Genomic DNA, 21538 nt, shown 5'->3' with positions numbered 1-21538 from the left:
CCCTCATCCCCGGCTCCTTTAAGCCCCACCCCCACCCCCCCCGCGCCGCGCCGCGCCCCGCCCCCAGGGAAGTTGGGGGGGGGGGGCGAGTCTATTTTTAGCGCAGGGTTCCGTCACGTGATGGCGAGTGACGTCACCGAATGTTGTTGTCGGGGCGGGCGGGGCCCCGCTGCAAAGATGGAGGGGCGGCGGGGCGCGCGCGGGGCGGCGCGGCCGGGCACCGCGCAGGTACGATGGGGGGGCACGATGGCGGGGGGGAGCGCCCGTGATCGGGGGGACGGGAAATGGGGGGGGAGGGGGGGCAGCGAGCGGTGCGGGGCAGGGGGAGCAGCGGGGCAGTGGGGGGGGGGGACGACACACGACGTGCAACGTGGGGGGGAGGGGAGTCGGTGCGGCGGGAGGGGGCACCGGAGGGGGGGCCGCAGCGCGGGGAGCGGGCGGGGGGGGGTCGTGCAGCGGGGCTTGCGCGGTGCAATGGGAGGGGGCCCCTGTGCAGTGTTGGGGGGCCCCGTGCAGTGGTGGGGGGACATGCCTTGTGGGGGGGGCTCTGTACGGTGTTGGGGGGGGTCCCCGTGCAATGGGAGGTGGGGGAAATATGCGGCTGGGGGGGCCTGTGCGCCAGCGCGGCGGCGGCTCTGCAGCGCGGACCGTTTGCCGGCGGGGGGGGGGGCCCGCTGCACCGCACCGGGCTCGGGTCTGCCGGTGGCTCTCCCCGACCTTTTCCGCCACCCCATTTCCCCCCGCCGCGGGGTCTGTCGCGTCGCTGGGGAGCCGAGCGTGGGCCCCACGAGTGGCCCCTCCCGACCCCTATCTTGGGGGGAGGCGCTGCAGCACCGGGGGCCTCGCAGCGGGGGGGGCCCGGGTCAGCGCCGGGTGTCCCCCCCCTCCCGTGGGGCTGGGTCGGACACCGCTAGAAGAGGCCCTTGGGGTGGGGTGGGGGGGATGCCCTTATAGGGTGGCACCGCGGGAGGGTCCTGGGCACCGGGCTCCCCCTTTGTGCCCCCCCCCCCCCCCCCTTTTCTTGCAGAGCCTTGTGTAACGCCGCCGGCCCCCCGCCCCCCCCATCTTGGTGGGGGTCCCCTTTCCCGGGGGGCAGCAGAGGGGCCGCATTCTGCCCGCAGATGCTCCAGTGCTGGGGGCGGGGAGGGGGGCACAGTGCTGGATTTGGCCCCGCACACATGTGCTGGGGTTTGGGGGGACGAAGAGGGGGGTCACCCCATGGAGCCGGATCCGTCCCTTGGCTCTGCCGTTGGGTGGATGCTCAGGACCTTGGGGGGACACACGACACCCCCCCATGATGCTGGATCCAGCCCTTGGCTCCGGGATGCTCTGGGGGACCCCCAGTTTGGTGCTGAGGAGGGTGTGTGTGCATGTGTGTGTTTTCTCGGGGGGGGAACACTGGGTGCTGATGGTGCTTGGTCCCCGCAGGGCTCCCAGGCGGTGCGGGCACAGCCCCAGCACCCCAGCTGGTGCTGACGGCCCCCCCAGACAGCCACCTCTGCACATCCCCCCGCCTCTGCTGTCACCCACTGGCCACCATGGACCCCCAGAGCGACACAGGTGAGAGCGGGGGACATGGGGGTGGGGGGGGGTGCTGCACCCAACCGGGTACCTTGCATATGGGGGTCAGGTCCCTGCTGTGACCCTGGGCACCCCGCCCAGTTCACCACCCATCGGGGGGATGGAGACCGATGTGACCCGGGACGGCACATAAACGCCGCGTGCCCGCCACTGCCACCGCCGCCGTCATTAGCACCCGTGTGGGTGTCACCGCGCGAGACGGGCGCGTGTGGAGTGGTGGCGGGCGCTGTGCCCAGCCACCCCCCCCCTTCCCTCGTTACCCTGGACCCCCCCCGGCACCCACTCGCCACGGGGGGAAACTGAGGTGGGAGCTGGGGTCACCGCCGTCCCCCCAGTGTGGCACGGGTCACACGCAATGGCTCCTTTGGCTCTTTACGGGTGAAACGTGGTGGCACCACTCGGTGATGGGTCCCTATGGACCCCGGGATGTGGGTCCCCTCGGTGACATCCCGTGGGGACAGCCTGGGTGACCGCGAGCCGCCACGAAGGCCGTGCCCGTGCTGCATCGCCTGGCTCCTCGTCAACGCCGCCCTGTAATTAGCCCGGTGGGAATTCCAGTGACATCTGGACGCGTCCCCGACGTTCAGCCGGGGACAAGTGGCTCCACCAATCCCCGTGGCCACCTGCAGCCTTGGGGGTGCTCGGGAGGGGAAACTGAGGCACGTGGCGGTGGCAGAGCCACTCCGTCCCACTGGCTGGGGCTGGGGACTCGCCGTCAGTTTAGGACGGGGCAGGGGGAGGGTGTCCCCTCTGTCTGCCCCCAGCGCTGCCGCTGCCCGTTTGCTGCCAGTTGGTATTTTTGGAGCGGCCGCAGGGCGGGAGCGGTGCCCGACCGTGCCTGGCACGGGGCTGGCACACGGCATGGTGGCACTGGGGGGGTGGGGGGGATGCGACACATGGCCTCGCCACCTCTGCTCGTCCCCACCACGCTTTCCTCCGTGTCCCCTTCCTGGCTGTGGCTGAGCCTGGGGGAGGCTTTTGTGGGGATGAAGGCCTGCAGCGGGTGTGATGAGTTGGGCAGGTCTCAGCTGGGCATCCCCTGTTGGCTGTGTCCCTCACGTGTGTCATGTCCTCCCCCCCGCCCCCAAGCCTGAGGGTCCCCCTTTGGGTGCTGGGGGTCCCCCAGTGCTCCCCGATCACAGCCCCTTTCCCATGGGGCTGCGCTGTGGAGGGGGTCCTGGCGAGGGTCACGTGGGCAGTGCTGCCATCCCTGGGGGCATAGGTGCCCTGCTCCTTCCATCCCTCCCCCTGCTTGGGGGGGTCCTCATCCCCCTGAGGGGGTGTGTGTGTCCCCTCATCCTAAAGATGTACCACTGCCTCACCAAGGGGCTGCCAGCACTGGTGTGCCTGGGGCGGGGGGGGAGGTCTGGCAGCCGGGAGGGCTCGGTGCGTGCCCGGGGGGGTCCGGCAGCTGAGAGGGCTCATTCCCGTGGCCTCCTGCCCGCTGGCGGCACCAGAAATAGCTGGGCTGACGTCAAGCCCCAGAGCACCCCGGGGGGGGCGGGCAGGGGGCCACGGGGGGGTGGGGGGGGGTAGCCCATAAATATCCTAGCTATTAAAAGTCTCGGCTTGGGATTAAGGTGCTGGTAAATAAACGTGGCTGCTGCCGGCGGGGGGGTTTACACACGGCTAGTGGGGTGTGGGAGGGTCCCCATCCCTGGGGGGTGGGGGCGTGTCCCCCCCTCAGCCCATTGTCACCCCCAGCCCCGCTGAGCTGCTTTGGGTCACTGATCCGGCAGAAGATGTGCTAAATTGGTGTCTGTGCCCCCCACCGGCTTAGGGACCCCCGACCCCCCTGGGGGCTCCTGTTGGGGGGGTCCCATCTGGGAGGGGCCCTTGCCTTCGCTTTCCCAGGGCAGGGACTAATCCCCCTTTGTGTATCCCAGATTTTATTCCCGGCAGTGCTGATGCGGATTAACGTCCCTGGCAATTAGGGGCTTGGAGAGGATGGGGTGGGGGGATGGGGGGGAGGTCGTGGGGATCCCAGCCCTGCTGCAAGTTGTCTCCGCCCACCCCCCCACCCCCAGCAGGGGCAGCCCCTCTCCCCCCATCCCCGAAGCAGTTTGGGTGCAGGCGCCGTGGTCCCCGCATGTCCCCGGAGGGGGCTGTATGGCATGGGGGGGACACATGGCGCACCCCATCCCACGGGAGCCGTGGTGGCCCCCCCCGGGCACGCTGCCCTATTTATAGACGACTCCTCCTGTGCGCCAGCTATTTCCAGGCGCCAGAGAGAAGAGCCCGGCGGGAGGATGGGGGGGGGACAGGACGCGGGGGGGGGGGCTGTGGGTGAGGGGGGGGGGGCACCCAGCCCCACCCTGCCCAGGATGGGGGGGCTAGATCTGCTCCCCTCACCCCCACCTCCGGGGGATGCTTGGTGCCCCCCTGGCTGGCAGCTCCCCCATCCCCATGTGCTAAGGAGGGGGCTGGACTGGGGGCACTGAGGCTGTGGGGAAGGGGGGGACATGCCCCAGGGCCCCCCCTCGGCGATGCTGCAGCCCATTTGTGAGAGGGATGGGGGTTTTTCCACAGAGGGGGGGTCCAGCCGTGAGCCCTCGCTGGAGCTCCTGTCCCATGCCCAGCTCCACGCCACCCTCCCTGCCCCAGGTGAGTGCTGGGGGGGTGGGGGGGGCAGACCCCCTCCCCCCTCCCAAATCCGGTGGCATCCCACCTGGTCCTGTCCCCATGTGTCCCCTCGTGTTGGGACATTTTGGCTGCGTGTCCTGTACCCTCCCAGGGCTCTCCTGAACCCACGGTGGTCCTGGCTGTGCTGGGGGGGGTCATGGCATCTCCCTGCTGATGGGGGGGGCATATTTGGGTGGTGGGTGCTGTTGTGGTGGCACATAGGGACAGGGGTGGGTGCAGAGAAGTGGCTGTGGTCTGTCACCGGGGGGGAGGGCTGCGAAGGGGTATGGTGAGACAGTGCGAGGGGGGGCACACCCCCTCGTACGGGTGTGCAAGGGGGGGTACTGCTCTGCTTGCGATGGCAGTGGTGTTCCAGCCCCCCCGTGTCCCCATTACCTACAGGACCCCCCCACATTGCACCCCCATGGGGATAGTGCCAGCCATGTCAGGGGGACATCCTACACTGGCCTGGGAGCACTTTGGTTTGGGGGGGTTTGTGGGCACCGAAGGGTTAAGCAGCCCCCGTGCATCCCAGGGGGACGGGGTGGTGCCCCCCCCCCCCCGGCAGGGTGGTGGCCCCGGCCTCTCGCCAGCCCAAAGCCACTTCTGAGCCCCTAAGTGGAGGTTTGGCTGGGGCTGGGCTCGCTCCTGCCCTGGCCCCTCCCGGGGCTATTTTTAGTCCCACTCCCACCCACTCCCCCCAGCACTGGGTGCTGCCGACCCCTCTCCTTGCACACCAACACCCACTGGGGTGGTTTTGCACCCCCCCAAAGTGAGGGGCTGTCAGATCTTGGGGAGCTGCAGGGGCACCCCCTTCCCCCCCCCGTACAAATCTGCCTTCCCCCCCTCCCTGAGCGTGGGGCAGCCCCAGGGCCACCCCCCCAGGGCTGAATGGGGATGGTGAGGGGGGGTTGGGGGTTCCCCCTGTCCCACGGCCCCTCTTACATGTCGAGGGGGGGCTGGCACTAACTGTGGGGACTGGTACATACTGGGGGGGCTGCTTGGTGCTGGGTGTCCTGATTGGTACTGGGGAAGGGGGCGGGCACTGGGGGGCTCTTTTTTTAAGGGGGGCTGGCACTGGGGGGACTGGTTGTCACTGGGGAGTGCAGCGTGGTACTGGGGAAGGGGGGCTGGCAGGTTTTTGGGGAGCTGGCAGTGGGGAGGGGGGGCTGGCAGAGCCGGGGGGGGTTGGTGCCCGAACTCCGCGGCTTGGTGACGTCCGCGGGTCTGTCCTGGGCACACGTCAGTGCCCGACGTGCAGCCGCGGCGTGTGCCGGGGGGGGGGGGGCCGGGGCGCATTAGCATGCAGCACATGCCCCCCCGCCCCCGCCTTCCTGTTTGCGTGGAGATGGGATGCCCACCCCACCCCCCCCCCCCCCGGTACCCCTCTGTGCGGGGGGGTGACACACAGGGGGCCTGGATGCCTGGGTTTATTTGCTACTGGAGAAGGGGATGTGTGTTCCTGCCCCCCTCCCCGTTTTCTTTGGATGCTTGGTGGATGCTGTCGGGTTTATGCCTATGTGTAGGTTGGGGCTTTAGCGGACATGCTCTGGGGGGGGGCTCAATCCTGCCCACCCCCGGCTGCCCTCTGGGCTGTTTGTTGCAGATGTGGGGGCTTGGCTTGGGGTGACTGCCCCTGTTTTTTGAGTGTGGGGGGAAACCAAAGCACAGGGACGATCTAGGGTGGCTTGGAGCTGGTGGGAGACCCCCCGGGAGCCCCCCAACTGCCCCCCGTTGCTGGGAATGCCCAGCCAGCCCCCGAGCATGCCCCAGCTGCCCCCCCATTGCCAGGACAGCCCCCCATCTGCCCTCTAACTGCCCCCACCCCCCAATCCCGGGACACCCCCAAACTACCCTCTAAGGGTGCCCTAGCTGTCCCCCATCACCTGGACAGCCCCCCCAGCTTCTCCCTAACTGCCCCCGCACCAGGACACCTCTAAACTATCCTCTAAACATGTTCCAGGTTCCCCCCGCTCCCGGGATACCCCAGACTCCCCCCTAGCTGCCTCCCATCCCTAGGCCATCCCCAAACTGCCCCTAAGCCTGCCCAGCTTCCCCTATATCTGGGACACCCCCAAACTGCTCCCAGCGCCCTCATCCCTGGGACACCCCCAGACTGCCCCCCCTGAGCCTGTGGGTGCCCGCAGGGGCGGAGGGGCCGGCAGAGGTGTGTGGGGCACCCGAAGCGTGCGGGGAGCGCCGGGGGCCAGGGCTGGATGCAGCGGCGCGGGAGCGGCAGCTGCAGCGGGAGCTGCTGGCCCTCAAGCAGCAGCAGCAGCTCCAGAAGCAGCTGCTCTTCGCCGAGTTCCAGAAGCAGCACGAGCACCTCACCCGCCAGCATGAGGTCCAGCTCCAGAAGCACCTCAAGGTGGGCTGGGGGCGATGGAACCGGTGGGGCACCACCTGTTTGGGGTGCTGGAGATGTGGGGCATCACCTGTCTGGGGTGATGGAGCCATGGGGTAAGACCTCCCGGGGGCAGGCTGGGGGTGATGGAGCCGTGGGGCATCACATTCCTAGGGGTGCTGGAGCTGTGGGGTGTCCTACCTCAGGGTGACGGAGCTACAAGGGGGGGATCAGGGTGGGGTGTCACGTACCCCCTCAGCCCCTGATGCATGGAGGGGGGTGGGAGATGGGGGGTGCCCATCCCCGAGCCCCCCCCGGCTCCGTTCCCGCAGCAGCAGCAGGAAGCGCTGGCCGCCCGGCGGCAGCAGGAGCTGGAGCAGCAGCGGCAGCGGGAGCGGCAGGAGGCCCTGGAGCAGCAGCAGCGCCTGGAGCAGCTCCATGCCCTGCGCACCAAGGACAAGAGCCGCGAGAGTGAGCTGGGGGGGACACATCGGGAGGGGGAGGCTGGTTGGGACCAGGGGGGCTGGATGGAACATGGGGGGCTGGATGGGACTGGTGAGCAGAGAAGGGGACCGGGGGGCAATAGGGACTATGGGGGCTGGGGTGATATGGGGCACTGGGGGGCAGATGTGTGTGTCCCAGTGGGGCTGGGGGCTGTCTGTATGTGCTGTGTGTGTCCCCCCCATCCCAGCTGTCCCCCCCGCCCCAGGTGCCATAGCCAGCACAGAGGTGAAGCTGAAGCTGCAGGAGTTCCTGCTCAGCAAGACAAAGGAGCCGGGCACCGGCCCCCCCAACCATTCCCTCCCCCAGCACCCCAAATGTTGGTAGGTCAGACACACAAACCCCCCCCCACTTCCCCCAAACCCAGACACACACACACCCCCCTCCCCCCCAGAGTGGGGCCAGGGGGGGCACGACCCAGGCGTCCTAGCCGGGTCTCTGCTGCCTTCGCCCCCCACTCCCTCCCCCCCCACCAGGGCTCACCACACCTCGTTGGACCAGAGTTCCCCCCCCCAGACCGGCAGCCCGGGGACCCCCCCATCCTACAAACTCCCCCTCCTCGGCACCTACGACGGCCGGGATGATTTCCCGCTCCGCAAAACCGGTGGGTGCCGGAGCGCCGGCGGGAAGAGGTTGGGGGGGGCACGGGGGTGCCGGGAGCCATACCGGGGCTAACGCCGCTTCCGGGTACCCCCCCCCCGGTGTCCCGTCCGCCCCCCCCGCAGCCTCCGAACCCAACCTGAAAGTGCGCTCGCGGTTAAAACAGAAGGTGGCGGAGCGGAGAAGCAGCCCCCTCCTGCGCAGGAAGGACGGCACTGTCATCAGCACCTTCAAGAAGCGCGCCATCGAGATCACGGGTGAGCCCTGCCCTGCGGACCCTGCCTCAGTTTCCCCAGGTTGCCGGCTGGCTCCCCCCCTCCCCCCCAGTGATGGGGGCTGCCAGCAGGGACACGGGGTCCTCCCCCGGCTGCCGGGGCATGGACGTGTTCCTGCAACATGTGTGCGATTGTGTAACGTGTGCATACATGTGCTTGTGGACATACGTGCTTGTGCAACGTGTGCGCACACATTTGATTCTGTAGTGTGTGTGCACACATGTGCTTGTGTACAGACATGCTTGTGCAACGTGTCCACAAATGTTCTTGTGCACAGATGTGCTTGTGGAATACACATGTGCTTGTGCACAGACACGCTTATTCAACACGTGCACATGTGCTTGTGCAGCCTGTGTGCACACGGGTGCTGGTGCACGGATACGATTGTGCAATGTGTGTGCGCACATCTGCTTGTGCACATACATGCTTGTCCAGCACGGGTGCACAGATGTGTATGTGCTACAGGAGTGCACAGGTGTGTTTGCGCACATATATGTGGTTGTGTGACATGAGTACACACGTGTGCTTGTGCACATGCACGGTTGTGCAACATGTGTGCGTATATATGCACACACATGGTTGTGCAATATATGTGTACGTATGCTGGTGCGCATACATGCTTGTGTAGCACATGCACATGGGTGGTTGTGCACAGACGTGTTTGTGCTACACAAACGCACATGTGCTTGTGCACACATAAGCTTGCATGACAAATGCACACGTATGCTTGTGCAACACGTGCACGTGTGCTACACGTGCCCATGCTTGCACATGCCTGTGCATGGGCACACGGTTGGTTTGCAGCGGCACAGGCTGCCCCTTCCCTGGGGCAGTGTGTGCTGGCAGGGGACACGGGGACGGTGGCGTGTCCCCCCCTCACGCGGGTGGCCCCGCAGTGTCCTCGGTGTGCAGCAGCGCCCCCGGCTCCGGGCCCAGCTCCCCCAACAGCTCCCACAGCGCCATCGCCGAGAACGGCTTCACCGGCTCTGTCCCCAACATCCACGCGGAGGTAGGAGCCGCCGGGGGCACACGCGTGTGCGGGGCGTGTGCGGTGAGTGCTCAGCGTGCACACGTGTGTGCTGTGAGCATGCTCAGGGTGCACACGTGCATTAAGGTGTGCGCTATTGGCGTGCTCATGGTGCACATGTATGGTCAGGTGTGTGCTGTGAGCATGTTTAGGGTGCACGTGTGCATTCAGGTATGTGCTGTGTGTACAGGGTGTACATGTGTGTACAGGCGTGTGCTCTGTGTTCAGGGTGCACATATATGTTCAGGTGTGTGCTGTGTGTATGCTCAGGTTGCACATGTGTCCATATACGTAGCCAGGGTGTGTGTTCAGTGATCACACATGTGTTCAGGTGTGTGTTATTAGTATGCTCAGGGTGCACATACATGCTTGTGTATGCTGTGAGTATGTTCAGGGTGCACATACATGTTTGGGTATGTGCTATAAGCACCCTCAAGGTGCATGTATATGTTTAGGGCGACCACGTGTGTTCAGCTGTGTGCTGTGAACGTGTTCAGGGTACACGCATGTTCATGTGTGCAGCCAGGGTGCGTGCTCAGGGTGCACACGTGTTCAGGTGCGTGGAACCAGGGTACTCAGTGGGCACATGTATATTCAGGTGTGTGCTGTGAGCGTGTTCAGGGTGCTCCTGTGTTCACATGTATGCTGTGAGTGTGCTCCGGGTACACGTGTGTTCGGGTATGCGCAGACAGGGTGTGTGCTCAGTGTGTGCGTGCAGGTGTGTGATACGAGCATGCTCAGGTCACACACATGTGTTCAGATGCATGCAGGCAGCGTGTTCAGCGCACACATGTGTGCTCAGATGCGTGCAGCCGGTGTGTGCACGTTTGGGGTGCACGTGTGTGCTCAGGCATGTGCAGCCGGTGTATGCTCCCAGGTCGTGCATGCCCACGGCATGTGTGGGCACATGTGTGCCCGTGCTCATGGCATGTGCCTGGTGTGTCCCCCCCGACCCACAGCAGCTCCTGCCCCAGCACCGAGCCCTGACGCTGGACGGCGCCAGCCAGCTCAGCCTCTACACGTCCCCGTCCCTCCCCAACATCTCCCTGGGGCTGCAGGCCACCGTCACCGTCACCAACTCCCACCTCAACGTGAGTGGGGCTGGCACGGGGACCTGCAACACTATAGCGGGGGTGTGGGGAGCCCCATGGTGGGGTGGCACAGGGACCTGGAATCTCATAGTGGGGGATGTGTGGACCCCATGGGGATGGCATAAGGACCTGGAACCCCAAAAGGTCAATATGGGGGCCTTGCGCGCCGTGGGGTGGTACGTGGACCTGGAACCCTGTGGGGGGTGTTTGGGGACCCCATGGGGAGGTGGTACAGGCAGCTGGAATCCTATGGGGGGGATGTGGGCACCCCATGGGGAAGTGGCACAGGGACCTGGAACCCCAAAGGGTCGATATGGGGACCCTGCGCCCTGTGGGGAGGCACGGGGACCTGGAACCCATAGGGTGGCAGTGGGGACCCCGCAGTGAAGTGGAATGAGGACCTGGAACTCCAAAGGGTCGATGTGGGGACCCAGCACCCCATATGGTGTCTGGGAACCTGCAGCCCTACAGGGGCCACGTAGGGACGCTGTGGGGGGTGGCACAAAGACCTGATGTCCCATAGGGGTGGCCTGGGGACCTGGCACCTCGCAGGCTTGGCGTGGAGACCCTGTGCCTGTGGGGTGACTGTAGGGCAGGAGGAGGGGCTCCAAGTCAGGAACCCCAGCATCTGGCCCCCCCATATCCCCCCAGGCTGGGTTTGTGCCTCAGTTTCCCTGCGGGAGAGAAGCTGAGGCTCATGGGGGGAGGACTGGCAGCGCCCCACTGTCCCCAGTTCAGGGTGCTCCCAGTCTGGGGGGCACAGGGTTGGGATGGGGGTGTCACCCAGCACCTCGAGGGCTGGGTGGCAGCATCCCTCTTCCCCCTGCAGTTGAGGGCTGGGGTGGTGGGGTTGGAGCGGGGGGGACACAGTGCCATTCTCTGTCCCCACAGGCGTCCCCCAAGCTGTCACCGCAGGCGGAGGCTGAGCGGCCAGCTGTGGCCACTCTGCGCCCTGGGGCCGCCCTCACTGGCAAGTTCCTGAGCACGTCCTCCATCCCGGGCTGCCTGCTGGGGGTGGCCCTGGAAGGAGACCCTCCTGCCGGCCCCGCGTCCCTGCTGCAGCACGTCCTGCTGCTGGAGCAAGCGCGCCAGCAGAGCACCCTCATTGCTGGTGAGTCCCCTGCTCTGCCTCAGTTTCCTTTGCTTGCAACCCTCACTCCCCGCGCCCCCCCCCAAGATGGATCTGGGGGGGACTTGGGGGGGTTCAGGGTGCCCCACTGATGATGGCCGGCTCCTTCAGTGCCTCTGCATGGGCAGTCGCCGCTGGTGACAGGGGAGCGCGCGGGGAGCGTGCGGACGGTGAGCAAGCTGCCGCGGCACCGGCCCCTGAGCCGCACGCAGTCGTCCCCGCTGCCCCAGAGCCCCCAGGCCCTGCCCCACGGCGCCCTGCCCCACGGCACCCTCCAGCACCACTTCCTTGACAAGCAGCAGGTCCAGCTGGGCAAGGTGGGGCAGGGGCTGCCGTGGGGCTGGGAGAGGGAGCGGTGTAGGGTATGGGGTGGGTATGGGGCTGGTGTGGGTCGGAAATGGGGTGGGCTTGGGGCAGGGGCTGGTGTGGGGTGGCCATGGGTTATGGGATGGGTGTGGGCTGGGTATGGCGTGGCTATGGGGCACGGGGTGGGTATAGGTTGTATGTGGGGTGGGGATGGGATGGGTATAGGGTACGGGCTATATGTGCGGTGGGAATGGGGTGAATATGGGGTATGGGATGGGTATAGGGTATGGGCTCTACGTGGGGTGTATAGGGGGTGGCTATAGCATATGCGCTGTATGTGGAGTGGGTGTGGGGTGGCTATGGGGCAAGGGATGGGTATAGGGTGTGGCGTGGATGTGGGGCACGGGAATGGGTATAGGGTTTTGGCTGTACATGGGGTGGATATGGGGTGGCTATAGGACATGAGGTCACTGTGGGGTGCATATAGGGTGGCTATAGGGTGTGGGGTATGGGGTGGGTATAGGGTTTGGGATGTATGTGGGGTGGGTATGGAGTAGCTGTAGGGCTTGGGATGGGTGTGAGGTGGCTATGGGGTGTCTGTAGGACATGGGGGGCACGGGGCAGGGGCTGCCCCAGGGTGGCCGTGGGGTGTTGGGGGATCAGTTTGGCCCCCCGCACCCACCGCCCCCCCTCCCAGCTGCTCCCCAAGGCGGGGGAGCTAGCGCGGCAGCCCCCCACCCACCCCGAGGAGACAGAGGAGGAGTTGACGGAGCAGCAGTCGCCCCCCCCAGGCGACGGGGTCCCCCCTGGCCCCCCTGTTGCCATCGCCTCCCCGGACGCCAGCGACCCCCCAGAGCGGCTGCAGGACCCTGAAATGCCTCACGAGGAGCCGGGTGACAGCGGGGACGAAGCCGAGGGCTCTGGGGTCTCCGATGTCACTGAGCTGGGGGTCACATACAAGCAGGTGAGACCTTGGGGGCCCCATGGATTGGTACCCAGGGAGGGGGGCGCCCAAATATCCCTAAATGCCCCCCCCCCAACTTTTAAACGAGCGTTGCCTTTGCACGAGCATCCCTTGCACGAGCATCCCTTTGCCCCGGCGCCTGGTCCCCGGCCAGCCGTTCCCCTCCGCCCCCCCCCTCGACTACCTAGGGGCCTGCCCCCCCCGCCACTGCCGCAGCGATGACTCGGAGGGGCCAGTGACTCATCCCCCCCCTGCTCTGGCCTCCCAGCTCCGCCACCCCCGCACTGCAGCGCCCCCCCCCCCCCCGGCCCCCGCCGTGACTCATCCTCCCCCCCCACAACTCGGACGTGGCCACCCCCTCCCCGGCCGGGACATGGTGACATGGCCGTGCCTCGTGCCAGGCGATGGCCAGGAGGGGGTGATGGTGTGGCTGACGGGGGGCGTTGGGGCCCCCCCAGGTGTTCCCCGAGGCGCCGCTGCAGCTGTATCCTGCCCCCACCCTGGGCATCCTGGCGCTGCCCCACCCGGCCCTCGCCCGCACCCAGTCGTCCCCCGCCAGCGCCGCCATCAAGCCCCCCGCACCTGACGGGCCCCCCAAGCATCTCTTCACCACAGGTACGGGGCTGGGGGGGTGCCTCATTGCTTGGGGGTGACCTGTGTCCCATGGCCTGTCCCCTCTCCCACGGGCTGCCCCTACCCCACAGGGTGCCCTGTCCCTCGGTAGACCCCCAAGGGTGCCCATGTCCCCCGGGGTGCCACATCCCTCAGGGTACCCAGAGGTGCCCCTGACCGTGGGGTGTCCCATCCCTCGGTGGGGTCAGGGGTGCCCTTGTCCCATGGGGTGTCCCTGTCTCTCGGGGTGCCCAGGGGTGCCCCTGCTCCCCAGGATGCCCCATCCCTCAGTGGGGTCAGGGGTGCCCCTGTCTCCTGGGGTGCCCAGGAGAGCCTTGTCCCATGGGGTGTCCCTATCCCACGGGTTGCCCTGTCCCTTGGTGTGCCCAGGGGTGCCCCTGCTCCCCAGGGTGCCCCATACCTTAGGGTGCCCAGGGATCCTCCTGTCCTGTGGGTGCTCCATCCCTTGGTGTGCCCAGAGGTGTCCCTGTCCCATGCAGTTCCCCATTCCTTGATGTGCCCAGGTTGCCTGTGTCCCACGGGGTCCCCTATCCTTCAGGATGATGTGGGGTGCTCCTATCCCATGGGATCCCCCTGTCCCGTAGGGTGCCCCATCCTTTGGGGGGCCCAGGAGAGCCCTTGTCCCGTGAGGTGTCCCTATCCCATGGGATGCCCTGTCCCTTAGTGTGCCCAGGAGCGCCCCTGCTGCCTTGGGTGCCCCATCCCTTGGTGCATCTGTGTCCTGTGTGGTTCCTAATCCCTTGGGGTGCCCAGATATCTCTGTATCCCATGGGATCCCCCTGCTCCTTGGGGTGCCCCGTGCCTCGGGGTGCCCTGGAGTGCCCATGTCCCACAGGGTCCCCTTCTCCCATAGGGCTTCCCATCCTTCAGGGATCTCTGTGTTGCATGGGGTTCCCAATCCCTTGGGGTGTCAAAGGGCACCCCTATCCCATGGGATGTCCCATCCCTCAGAGTGCCCAGGAGCACCCATGTCCCACAGGGCCCCCTTTGCCCATAGGGTTTCCCATTTCTTGGGGTGCCTGGAGATCCCTGTGTCTCATGGGATCCCCCTGTCCCCTGGGGTTCCCAATCCCTTGGGTTGCCCAGGAGTGCCCATGTCCTACAAGGTCACCTTCACCCATAAGCTTTCCCATCCCTCGGGGTGTGTGGGGATCCCCATGTCCCATGGGGTTCCCAATTCCTTGGGGTGCCCAAGGATCCCCGTATCCCATGGGATGTCCAAGGGTTCCCCTATCCCATGGGGTGCCCAGGAGTGCCTATGTCTTGCAAGGTCCCCTTCGCCCATAGTGTTTCCCTTCCTTTGGGGTTCCTGGGGATCCTGGTGTCCCACGGGATCCCAGTTTCCCATGGGTTCCCCATGTCCTGGGAGGTATGTGTCTGTCCTGGGGGGGCCGGTCCCAGGTGTGCCATTATGGTGCCTGGCACAGGTGTGGTGTACGACACCTTCATGCTGAAGCACCAGTGCACCTGTGGGAACACCAACATCCACCCCGAGCACGCTGGTCGCATCCAGAGCATCTGGTCCCGCCTGCAGGAGACCGGACTCCTCGGCAAGTGCGAGGTGAGGCATCCCGCCATCCCGGGGTTCCCCTCCTCGCCTTGGGGTGGGGGGCTCACCCCTGTGTCTCCCCTCCCCATCCCCAGCGCATCCGGGGCAGGAAGGCGACGCTGGAGGAGATCCAAACGGTGCACTCAGAGCATCACACGCTGCTCTATGGCACCAGCCCCCTCAACCGCCAAAAACTCGACAGCAAGAAGCTCCTGGGTAGGTGCTTGGGGGGAGGGACACCCAGAGGCCTGGGTCCCCTTTTGGAGTTGGGGGGGACACTATCCCCCCCTGCCCCCCTTGTCATGGCACTCTCTGCCCCACTAGGTCCCATTAGCCAGAAGATGTACGCAGTGCTGCCGTGCGGGGGCATCGGGGTGAGTACGTGGTGGTGGTGGGGGGGGGGGTCCCTGGCCTGGCCCGGCCCGGCTCCGCTGACATGTCCCTGTGTGTGTCCCCCCCCCCACCGCAGGTGGACAGTGACACGGTGTGGAATGAGATGCACTCCTCCAGCGCCGTGCGCATGGCAGTGGGCTGCCTGGTGGAGCTTGCCTTCAAGGTGGCCGCTGGGGAGATCAAGGTGAGCGGGGAGGGCTGGCACGCCGGCTGGCACACTGGCCCGCGTCCTTACACGCGGCCCCTGTGCCACCTGCATGCTCGGGGTGTGCACGCTTACCTGAGGAGCAGCCCCTGCGCACGCTTGCATGCGTGTGCACCACCCATGTGCGTGCTCACCGGGGGGTGTCATAGCCCTGTGCGAGCTTGTGTGTGCGCGCACCACTTCTGTGCACACTTACCTCTGTGTGTGATGGCTACAAGCACGCGTGCATGCACGCTTACCTGAGTGTGCGCGATGGCACTCCCGCACGCTTGCATGTGTGTGCACTGTCTTGTGCATGCTTGCGCAGGTGTGCGTGGCAGCCCTTGTGTGTGCTTGCACACGTGCAGTGTCCTCATGCACGCTTACCCAGGGGCGTGATGGCTCCTGTGCAAGCGTGCACATGTGTGCACCACTCGTGCACGCTTGCCTGTGCGTGCGACGGTCCCCAAGCACTCTTGCGTGCACGCTTGTCACTCCTGCATGTGTGCGCACCATGCGTGTGCGTGGCAGCCCTTGTGCGTGCTCCTGTGTGCGCTGCTCCCCTGTATGCTCACCTGGGTGTGCACGGGCGCCCTCGTGCCCACATGGGCAGGTGCCACACGTGTCCCCCTCTGTCCCTGCAGAACGGCTTCGCCGTCATCCGCCCCCCCGGACACCATGCGGAGGAGTCCACGGCCATGTGAGCATGGGGCTGCACCAGCGGGAGGGACCCCTGCCTGGGGGTGGGGACAGGGGGAGACACCGGTGACCCGGGGACACCCCGGCACTCACCCTGGCCCCTCTCCCCAGGGGCTTCTGCTTCTTCAACTCGGTGGCCATCTCGGCCAAACTGCTCCAGCAGAAGCTGAGCGTGGGCAGGATCCTCATCGTGGACTGGGTAAGGCGCACACACGCCCCCCTCCCAGGGAAAGGGAGACAGGGACCTCCCCTGGGTGACAGGGACCCCGTGGCATGGGTGCGGGGGGGGTTCCCTGATTCCGCTGGCCCCCTGGCAGGACATCCACCACGGGAACGGGACCCAGCAAGCCTTCTACAGCGACCCCAATGTCCTCTACATCTCCCTGCACCGCTATGATGACGGCAACTTCTTCCCAGGCAGTGGAGCGCCTGAGGAGGTACAGGGGGGCTGCTGGGGGGTGGGGTGGGTCACCCTGTGTCCCTCCCACCCCGCCTGTGGCGTTGGGGGTCACTCGTGGCTGTGCCCAGGTCGGCAGCGGGATGGGAGTGGGCTACAACATCAACATCGCCTGGACCGGGGGCGTTGACCCCCCCATCGGGGATGTGGAGTATCTTACCGCCTTCAGGTGGGGGTCCTGAGGGCGTCCCTGTGCCCTGAGAGGGGAATCCCTGTGCCTTGGGGGGGGTCCCTGCACCCTTGGGGGTGTCGCTGTGTCCTGGGAGGGGTGGTTCCCATGCCATTGACAGGGTCCATACACCCTTGGCGGGGGGAACTTTGTGTCCTGGCGGGGGGTGTCCCTGCATCCTTTGGGGTGTCCCTGTACCCTTTGGGGTGTCCCTGTGTCGTGGTGGGGGGGTGTCCCTGTGGTCTTGAGAGGGATCTCTGTGTCCTGGGCGGGGGGGGGGTGCAGGTCCTGCACCCTGGGGAGTATCCCTGTGTCTTGGGAGGGGTCCCCGTGTCCTGGGGTGGTCCTTGCACCCTGGGGAGGGTCCCTGCATCCTTGGGGGAGTCTTTGTGTCCTGGAGGGGTCCCTGCACCCTGGGGGGGTCCCCATGCCCGGCCCTGACCCTCTGCCCCCCCAGGACCGTGGTGATGCCCATCGCCAATGAGTTCTCCCCAGATGTGGTGCTGGTCTCAGCCGGCTTCGACGCTGTCGAGGGTCACCTCTCCCCACTCGGTGGCTACTCCGTCACCGCCAAATGTGAGTGGGGGTGTCCCCGGGGGTATCCCCAGGGTGGGGACCTCGGCCGAGCCGCTTGTCACCCCCCCCCTCCTTTGGTGTCGCCCAGGTTTTGGCCACTTGACGAAGCAGCTGATGATGCTGGCAGGGGGCCGGGTGGTGCTGGCACTGGAGGGGGGGCACGACCTGACGGCCATCTGCGACGCCTCGGAGGCCTGCGTCTCCGCTCTGCTCGGCCTGGAGGTAGGGGGGTCACCCATGGGGACCCCCCCTCACCCGTGGGGATCCCCCTTGCCACCCCCTGGGGTGCAGGGTGTATCAAGGTGCATGCCCTGCGCTGTGCCTCAGTTTCCCCCAGTCAAGGAGAGGGCCTCCTGTCCCTGCTTTTTAGGGGGGGTTGGGGGTGCTGGTGACAGGTTTGGGGGTCTTGATGTTGTTCCCCCCCACCCAGCTGGAGCCGCTGGATCCGTCCCTGCTGCAGCAGAAGCCAAACGTGAACGCGGTGGCCACCCTGGAGAAGGTCATCGAGATCCAGAGTGAGACCCTGCGGCCGGCGTCAGAGGGGGGGACATGGACCCTGCCAGGATCCCTGGGGCTGTCACTGACACCGGGGAACACAGAGGGGCCCCCGGGGCTGATTCTGTCATGGGGGGGCACAGAGGGGTCTCTGGAGCTGCCTTTGCCGTCGGGGGATCCCAGCGGGTCTGTCCCTGACATGGGTGGGGACCAGGGGACTGTCCTTGCCTTGGGGGGACCTGGAGGGGTCTCCAGTGCTGTCACTGGGATTCTGGGGGGGTTCCTGGGGCTGTCACTGCCTTGGGGGGGGGGGCCCAGAGGTGACCTGCCATGGGGGTCCCATGGGTCCTCCTGAGTTGCCCCTGCCACGAACGTCATGGGGGTTCCCCAGGTTGTCCCTGCCATGGGGGGGGGTCCCCAAGGCTATCCCCTCCATGGGGGTCTCACAAGGTCCCTAGGGTTGTCCTGGCTGTGGGTGACACAGAGGGTCCCTTGGACTGTCCCTGCCACGGGGGTCCTAGGAGGTCCCTGGGCTGTCTTTGCTGTGGGTGTCCCCAGGGCTGTCCCCTCCACAGGGGTCCCAGGGGAGGTCCCCAGTGCTGTCCCAGCTGTGGGTGGCACAGGGGTCCCATAGGTCCCCCCCAGCTTGTCCCTACCATGGTGGGTGTTGTGGGTTCCCCAGGGCGGTCCACGTAGTGGGGGTCCTAGAAGGTCCCCAGGGCTGTCCTGGTTGGGGGTGACACAGCGGGTCCCTTGGACTGTCCCCACAATGCTGTTCTCATGAGTCACCCTGGCTGTCCCCACCGTGGGGATCCTGAGGATTCCCTGGATCATCCCTGGGGACCATGGGGATCCCCAGTGCTGCCCCCCTGTGGGGGTTCCAGGGGTGATCCCCAGGGCTGTCCCAGCTGTGGGTGGCACAGGGGGTTCCCTTGGACTGTCCCCACCATGGCAGTCCCATGTGTACCCCGGGTTGTCCCTGCCGCGTGGGTGCCGAGGGCCGTGCCCAGCGCTGCCGGTGCCCGCAGGCAAGCACTGGGGCTCGGTGAAGCGCTTCGCGACGGCCGTGGGCTGCTCCCTGCTGGAGGCGCAGAAGGGGGAGGCGGAGGAGGCCGAGACGGTGACGGCCATGGCCCTGCTCTCGGTGGGTGCCGAGCAGGGGAGCGCCGACCCCCAGCCCAGGTATGGCCCCCCGGGAGCCCCCACTGTGCATGGAGACACGCATGTCCCTGGGGGTGTGCATGGAGCCACCCGTGTCCTTGGGGGGCTGCATGTCCCTGGGGGTGTGCATGGAGCCACCCGTGTCCTTGGGGGGCTGCATGTCCCTGGGGGTGTGCATGGAGCCACCCGTGTCCTTGGGGGGCTGCATGTCCCTGGGGGTGTGCATGGAGCCACACGCGTCCTCAGGGGCATGTGTGTCCCTGGGGCTGTGCACAGTGCCACATGTGTTGTCGCGGGTGGTGCATGTCCCTTGGGCTGTGCATGCAGCCACGTGTGTCCTCAGGGGGATGCATGTTCCCTGGGCTCTACATGGAGCCACATGTGTCCTCGGGGGGCTGTATGTCCCCTGGGCTGTGCATGGACCCACATGTGTCCTCGGGGCGATGTATGTCCCTGGGGCTGTGCACGGAGCTACGTGTGTCCTCAGGGAGGGGCGGGGTGGGGGGGAGCTGCGTGTCCCTTGGGCTGTACATGGAGCCACATGTTTCGTCATGGGGATGCATGTCCTTGGGGGTGTGCATGGAACCATGCATGTCCTCAGGGGGCTGCATGTCCCCTGGGCTCTTTATGGAGCCACATGTGTCCTTGCGGGGCTGCGTGTCCCCTGGGCTGTGCACAGACCTGTGCATGTCCTTGGGGGGGCTGTGTGTCCCTGGGGGTGTGCGTGGAGCCACGTGAGTTCTCGGGGTGATGTCTGTGGGGTGTGCATGGAGCCACACGTGTCCTCGGGAACATGCGTGTCCACTGGGTTGTGCAGGGAGCCACGTGTGTCCTTGGGTGGGTGATGGACATGTGTGTCCCCAGATTGCCATGTCCCACCCTGAGGATGAAGGGGAACTGCGGTGGGGTGACAGTGCCATGACTTCGGGGGGGGCTGTAGGCAGCTGTGCCTGGTGCTGAGCTCCAGGTGCCGAGCTCCCACCATCGCTGCCTCAGTTTCCCCGGCCGGGGCTGGGGGCCGGGTCCCCGCTGCAGGGACCGTCCCCGCTCATGCCCCGCTCTGTCCCTGGCCAGGCCTGCGGTGGAGGAGCCGATGGAGGCCGAGCCCACGCTGTGACCCGCTGGCCCCTCACCACAGAGATTTATTCCGTTTCCAAGAAAGAAAGAAACACCGAGAAGAAAAACACACAAAAAAAAATCACCTTAAAAAACAAAAAAAACCACATAAAAAAAGGACAAAAAAAAATGTGGAAGAAACCAGGAGGAGAAACAGAAAAAAGAGGAAAATATTTTCTTTTTCTATTAAAAAGAGGAGAAAAACACAAAAAAATACCCCACGCCCCCACCTGCCCTGTCCTGTTGGACCCCAGCTCCACGCGGTGTTTGCGGTCGTGTCTCTTGTGAAGCATCGGTTCCACCAGCACCCCCCGTTCCTCCCGCCCTGTCCGTGCTCCGTCCGTTGGGTTTCCCGTCGCTGCCCCGGGCTCCCCCCGGCCCCCGCTGCGGCTCCTCTCTTTAATTTTCCCTTTTTTTTTTTTCTTGAGTGGGGGGGGGTGTCCTTATTTTCTCCCCCCCCTTTTTTTTTCCTTTTCCCCACTCATTCCCTCCCCGGCTCCAGCGTCCGCCCCCCACCCCGGGGGGGAGGCGATGGGAAATATTTGTGCCTTTAATTAAGTCAGTTGTTGGTGGTTTTTTTTTTTTAATGCCTTAATTTGCCTCTGATTTTTTCGGTTTTCTCAATTTTCTTCCCCCCTTTTTTTTTCCCCCCTTGACGTCCCCGTTTCGGAGGGGGACACAAGAGGCAGGGGATGAGCCCCATCCCTTTGTCACATTGGGTCAATGGGTGATGGATCCTGGCGCCTTCGTTGGGATAAAACTTTGTCCCTTCCTAAAAGAGAGGAGGAAAAAAAGGGAAAAAAAGAAAAGACAAAAAAAAAGGAAAAAACCACTTCATTTTCCTGTTACTTCACCAGCCGGAGGGGACTTGGAGCGATTTTAGCTTTAAAAGAGAGAAAAAACAAACCCACGCAAAACAAAGGTATATAATTTTATTACAGATGTATTATTTAATAGTATTTTTTTAATGGGTGGCACTGGCCGTGGGTCCCGGGGCAGAGGGCGAGGACAGCGCTTCGTGTTTTAAGTTATTGCAGCGGGGCGTTTGGGGTGGCTCCGGGGGGGGTCCCCAAATCGGGGTGGCGGTGGCAGGGATGAGCGTATGTCCCCTGTCACCTCCCCCAGCCCCGGGGCGGGGGCGGGACACCCCAGCTTGGGGTGATGGGTGGGGAGGAGGAAGGGGGGCGTCACCGAGTCTTGAGGGGACACCAGCCTGGCTGTCCCCAACACTGGGGACAACCCCTGGGCCGCAAGCCGAGGCGGGGGGGGTGTCTGTTGGGTGGTGGTGGCAGTTGGGGACCCTCCCCTTTCATGGTGGGGGAGGGTGACATCCCCCAGCTGCCCCCAGCCCAGGAGGGAGAAAATGCCTCACGTAGGAACCACCCACCTCCCGGGGGCATCGGGCGAAGGGCGCCGGGCCCCTGGCTTTGGGCTGGTGTCGTCGGCCCACCCCGCTGTGTCTCCCCCGCCACCCCTGCCCTGCCTCGGTTTCTTTTCTGTCCGTCTGCCGCCCGCTCGCGCGCTCTCAATATGGTTTTCAGTTGAGTATTTTGTAAGATGTTACCAATGTTCGTCCTTGTATAAATAAAACTGTTTCTGGCAATACCCAGTGGTGCCCCACTGCGTTTGGGGGGGTACTGGGGGGTGCCAGCACTTTTGTGTCCCC

At 65.5% G+C, this 21538-nt stretch overlaps 1 protein-coding gene across 13 annotated transcripts; it reads left to right on the top strand.

Annotated features, from left to right (window-relative positions):
- Positions 1-142: 142 nt before the first annotated feature.
- On the top strand, positions 143-21481 carry HDAC5 (histone deacetylase 5). 13 transcript variants are annotated; one of them, XM_054224386.1, is made up of 27 exons: positions 143-228; positions 1429-1560; positions 4111-4185; positions 6351-6571; positions 6880-7018; positions 7257-7371; positions 7525-7652; positions 7774-7905; positions 8820-8932; positions 9910-10041; positions 10933-11152; positions 11282-11487; positions 12174-12440; positions 12899-13055; positions 14501-14634; positions 14718-14838; positions 14947-14996; positions 15092-15199; positions 15844-15899; positions 16010-16097; positions 16216-16335; positions 16427-16524; positions 16982-17100; positions 17189-17322; positions 17531-17615; positions 18624-18777; positions 19831-21481. In XM_054224386.1, exons 2-27 carry the CDS (start codon positions 1539-1541, stop codon positions 19871-19873), a joined length of 3237 nt encoding a protein of 1078 aa, XP_054080361.1. In that variant the 5' UTR covers positions 143-228; positions 1429-1538; the 3' UTR covers positions 19874-21481. The 13 variants fall into 13 exon arrangements, with proteins under 13 accessions (XP_054080361.1, XP_054080364.1, XP_054080353.1 ...); XM_054224389.1 differs by having other exon boundaries at positions 6883-7018; positions 9913-10041; positions 18624-21481; XM_054224378.1 differs by having other exon boundaries at positions 6883-7018; positions 18624-21481.
- Positions 21482-21538: the final 57 nt, after the last annotated feature.

The sequence above is a fragment of the Rissa tridactyla genome, chromosome 19 (genome assembly GCF_028500815.1).
Source record: "Rissa tridactyla isolate bRisTri1 chromosome 19, bRisTri1.patW.cur.20221130, whole genome shotgun sequence".
NCBI classification, from domain to species: domain Eukaryota; kingdom Metazoa; phylum Chordata; class Aves; order Charadriiformes; family Laridae; genus Rissa; species Rissa tridactyla.
This window is presented reverse-complemented; position numbering and strand designations above follow the sequence as displayed.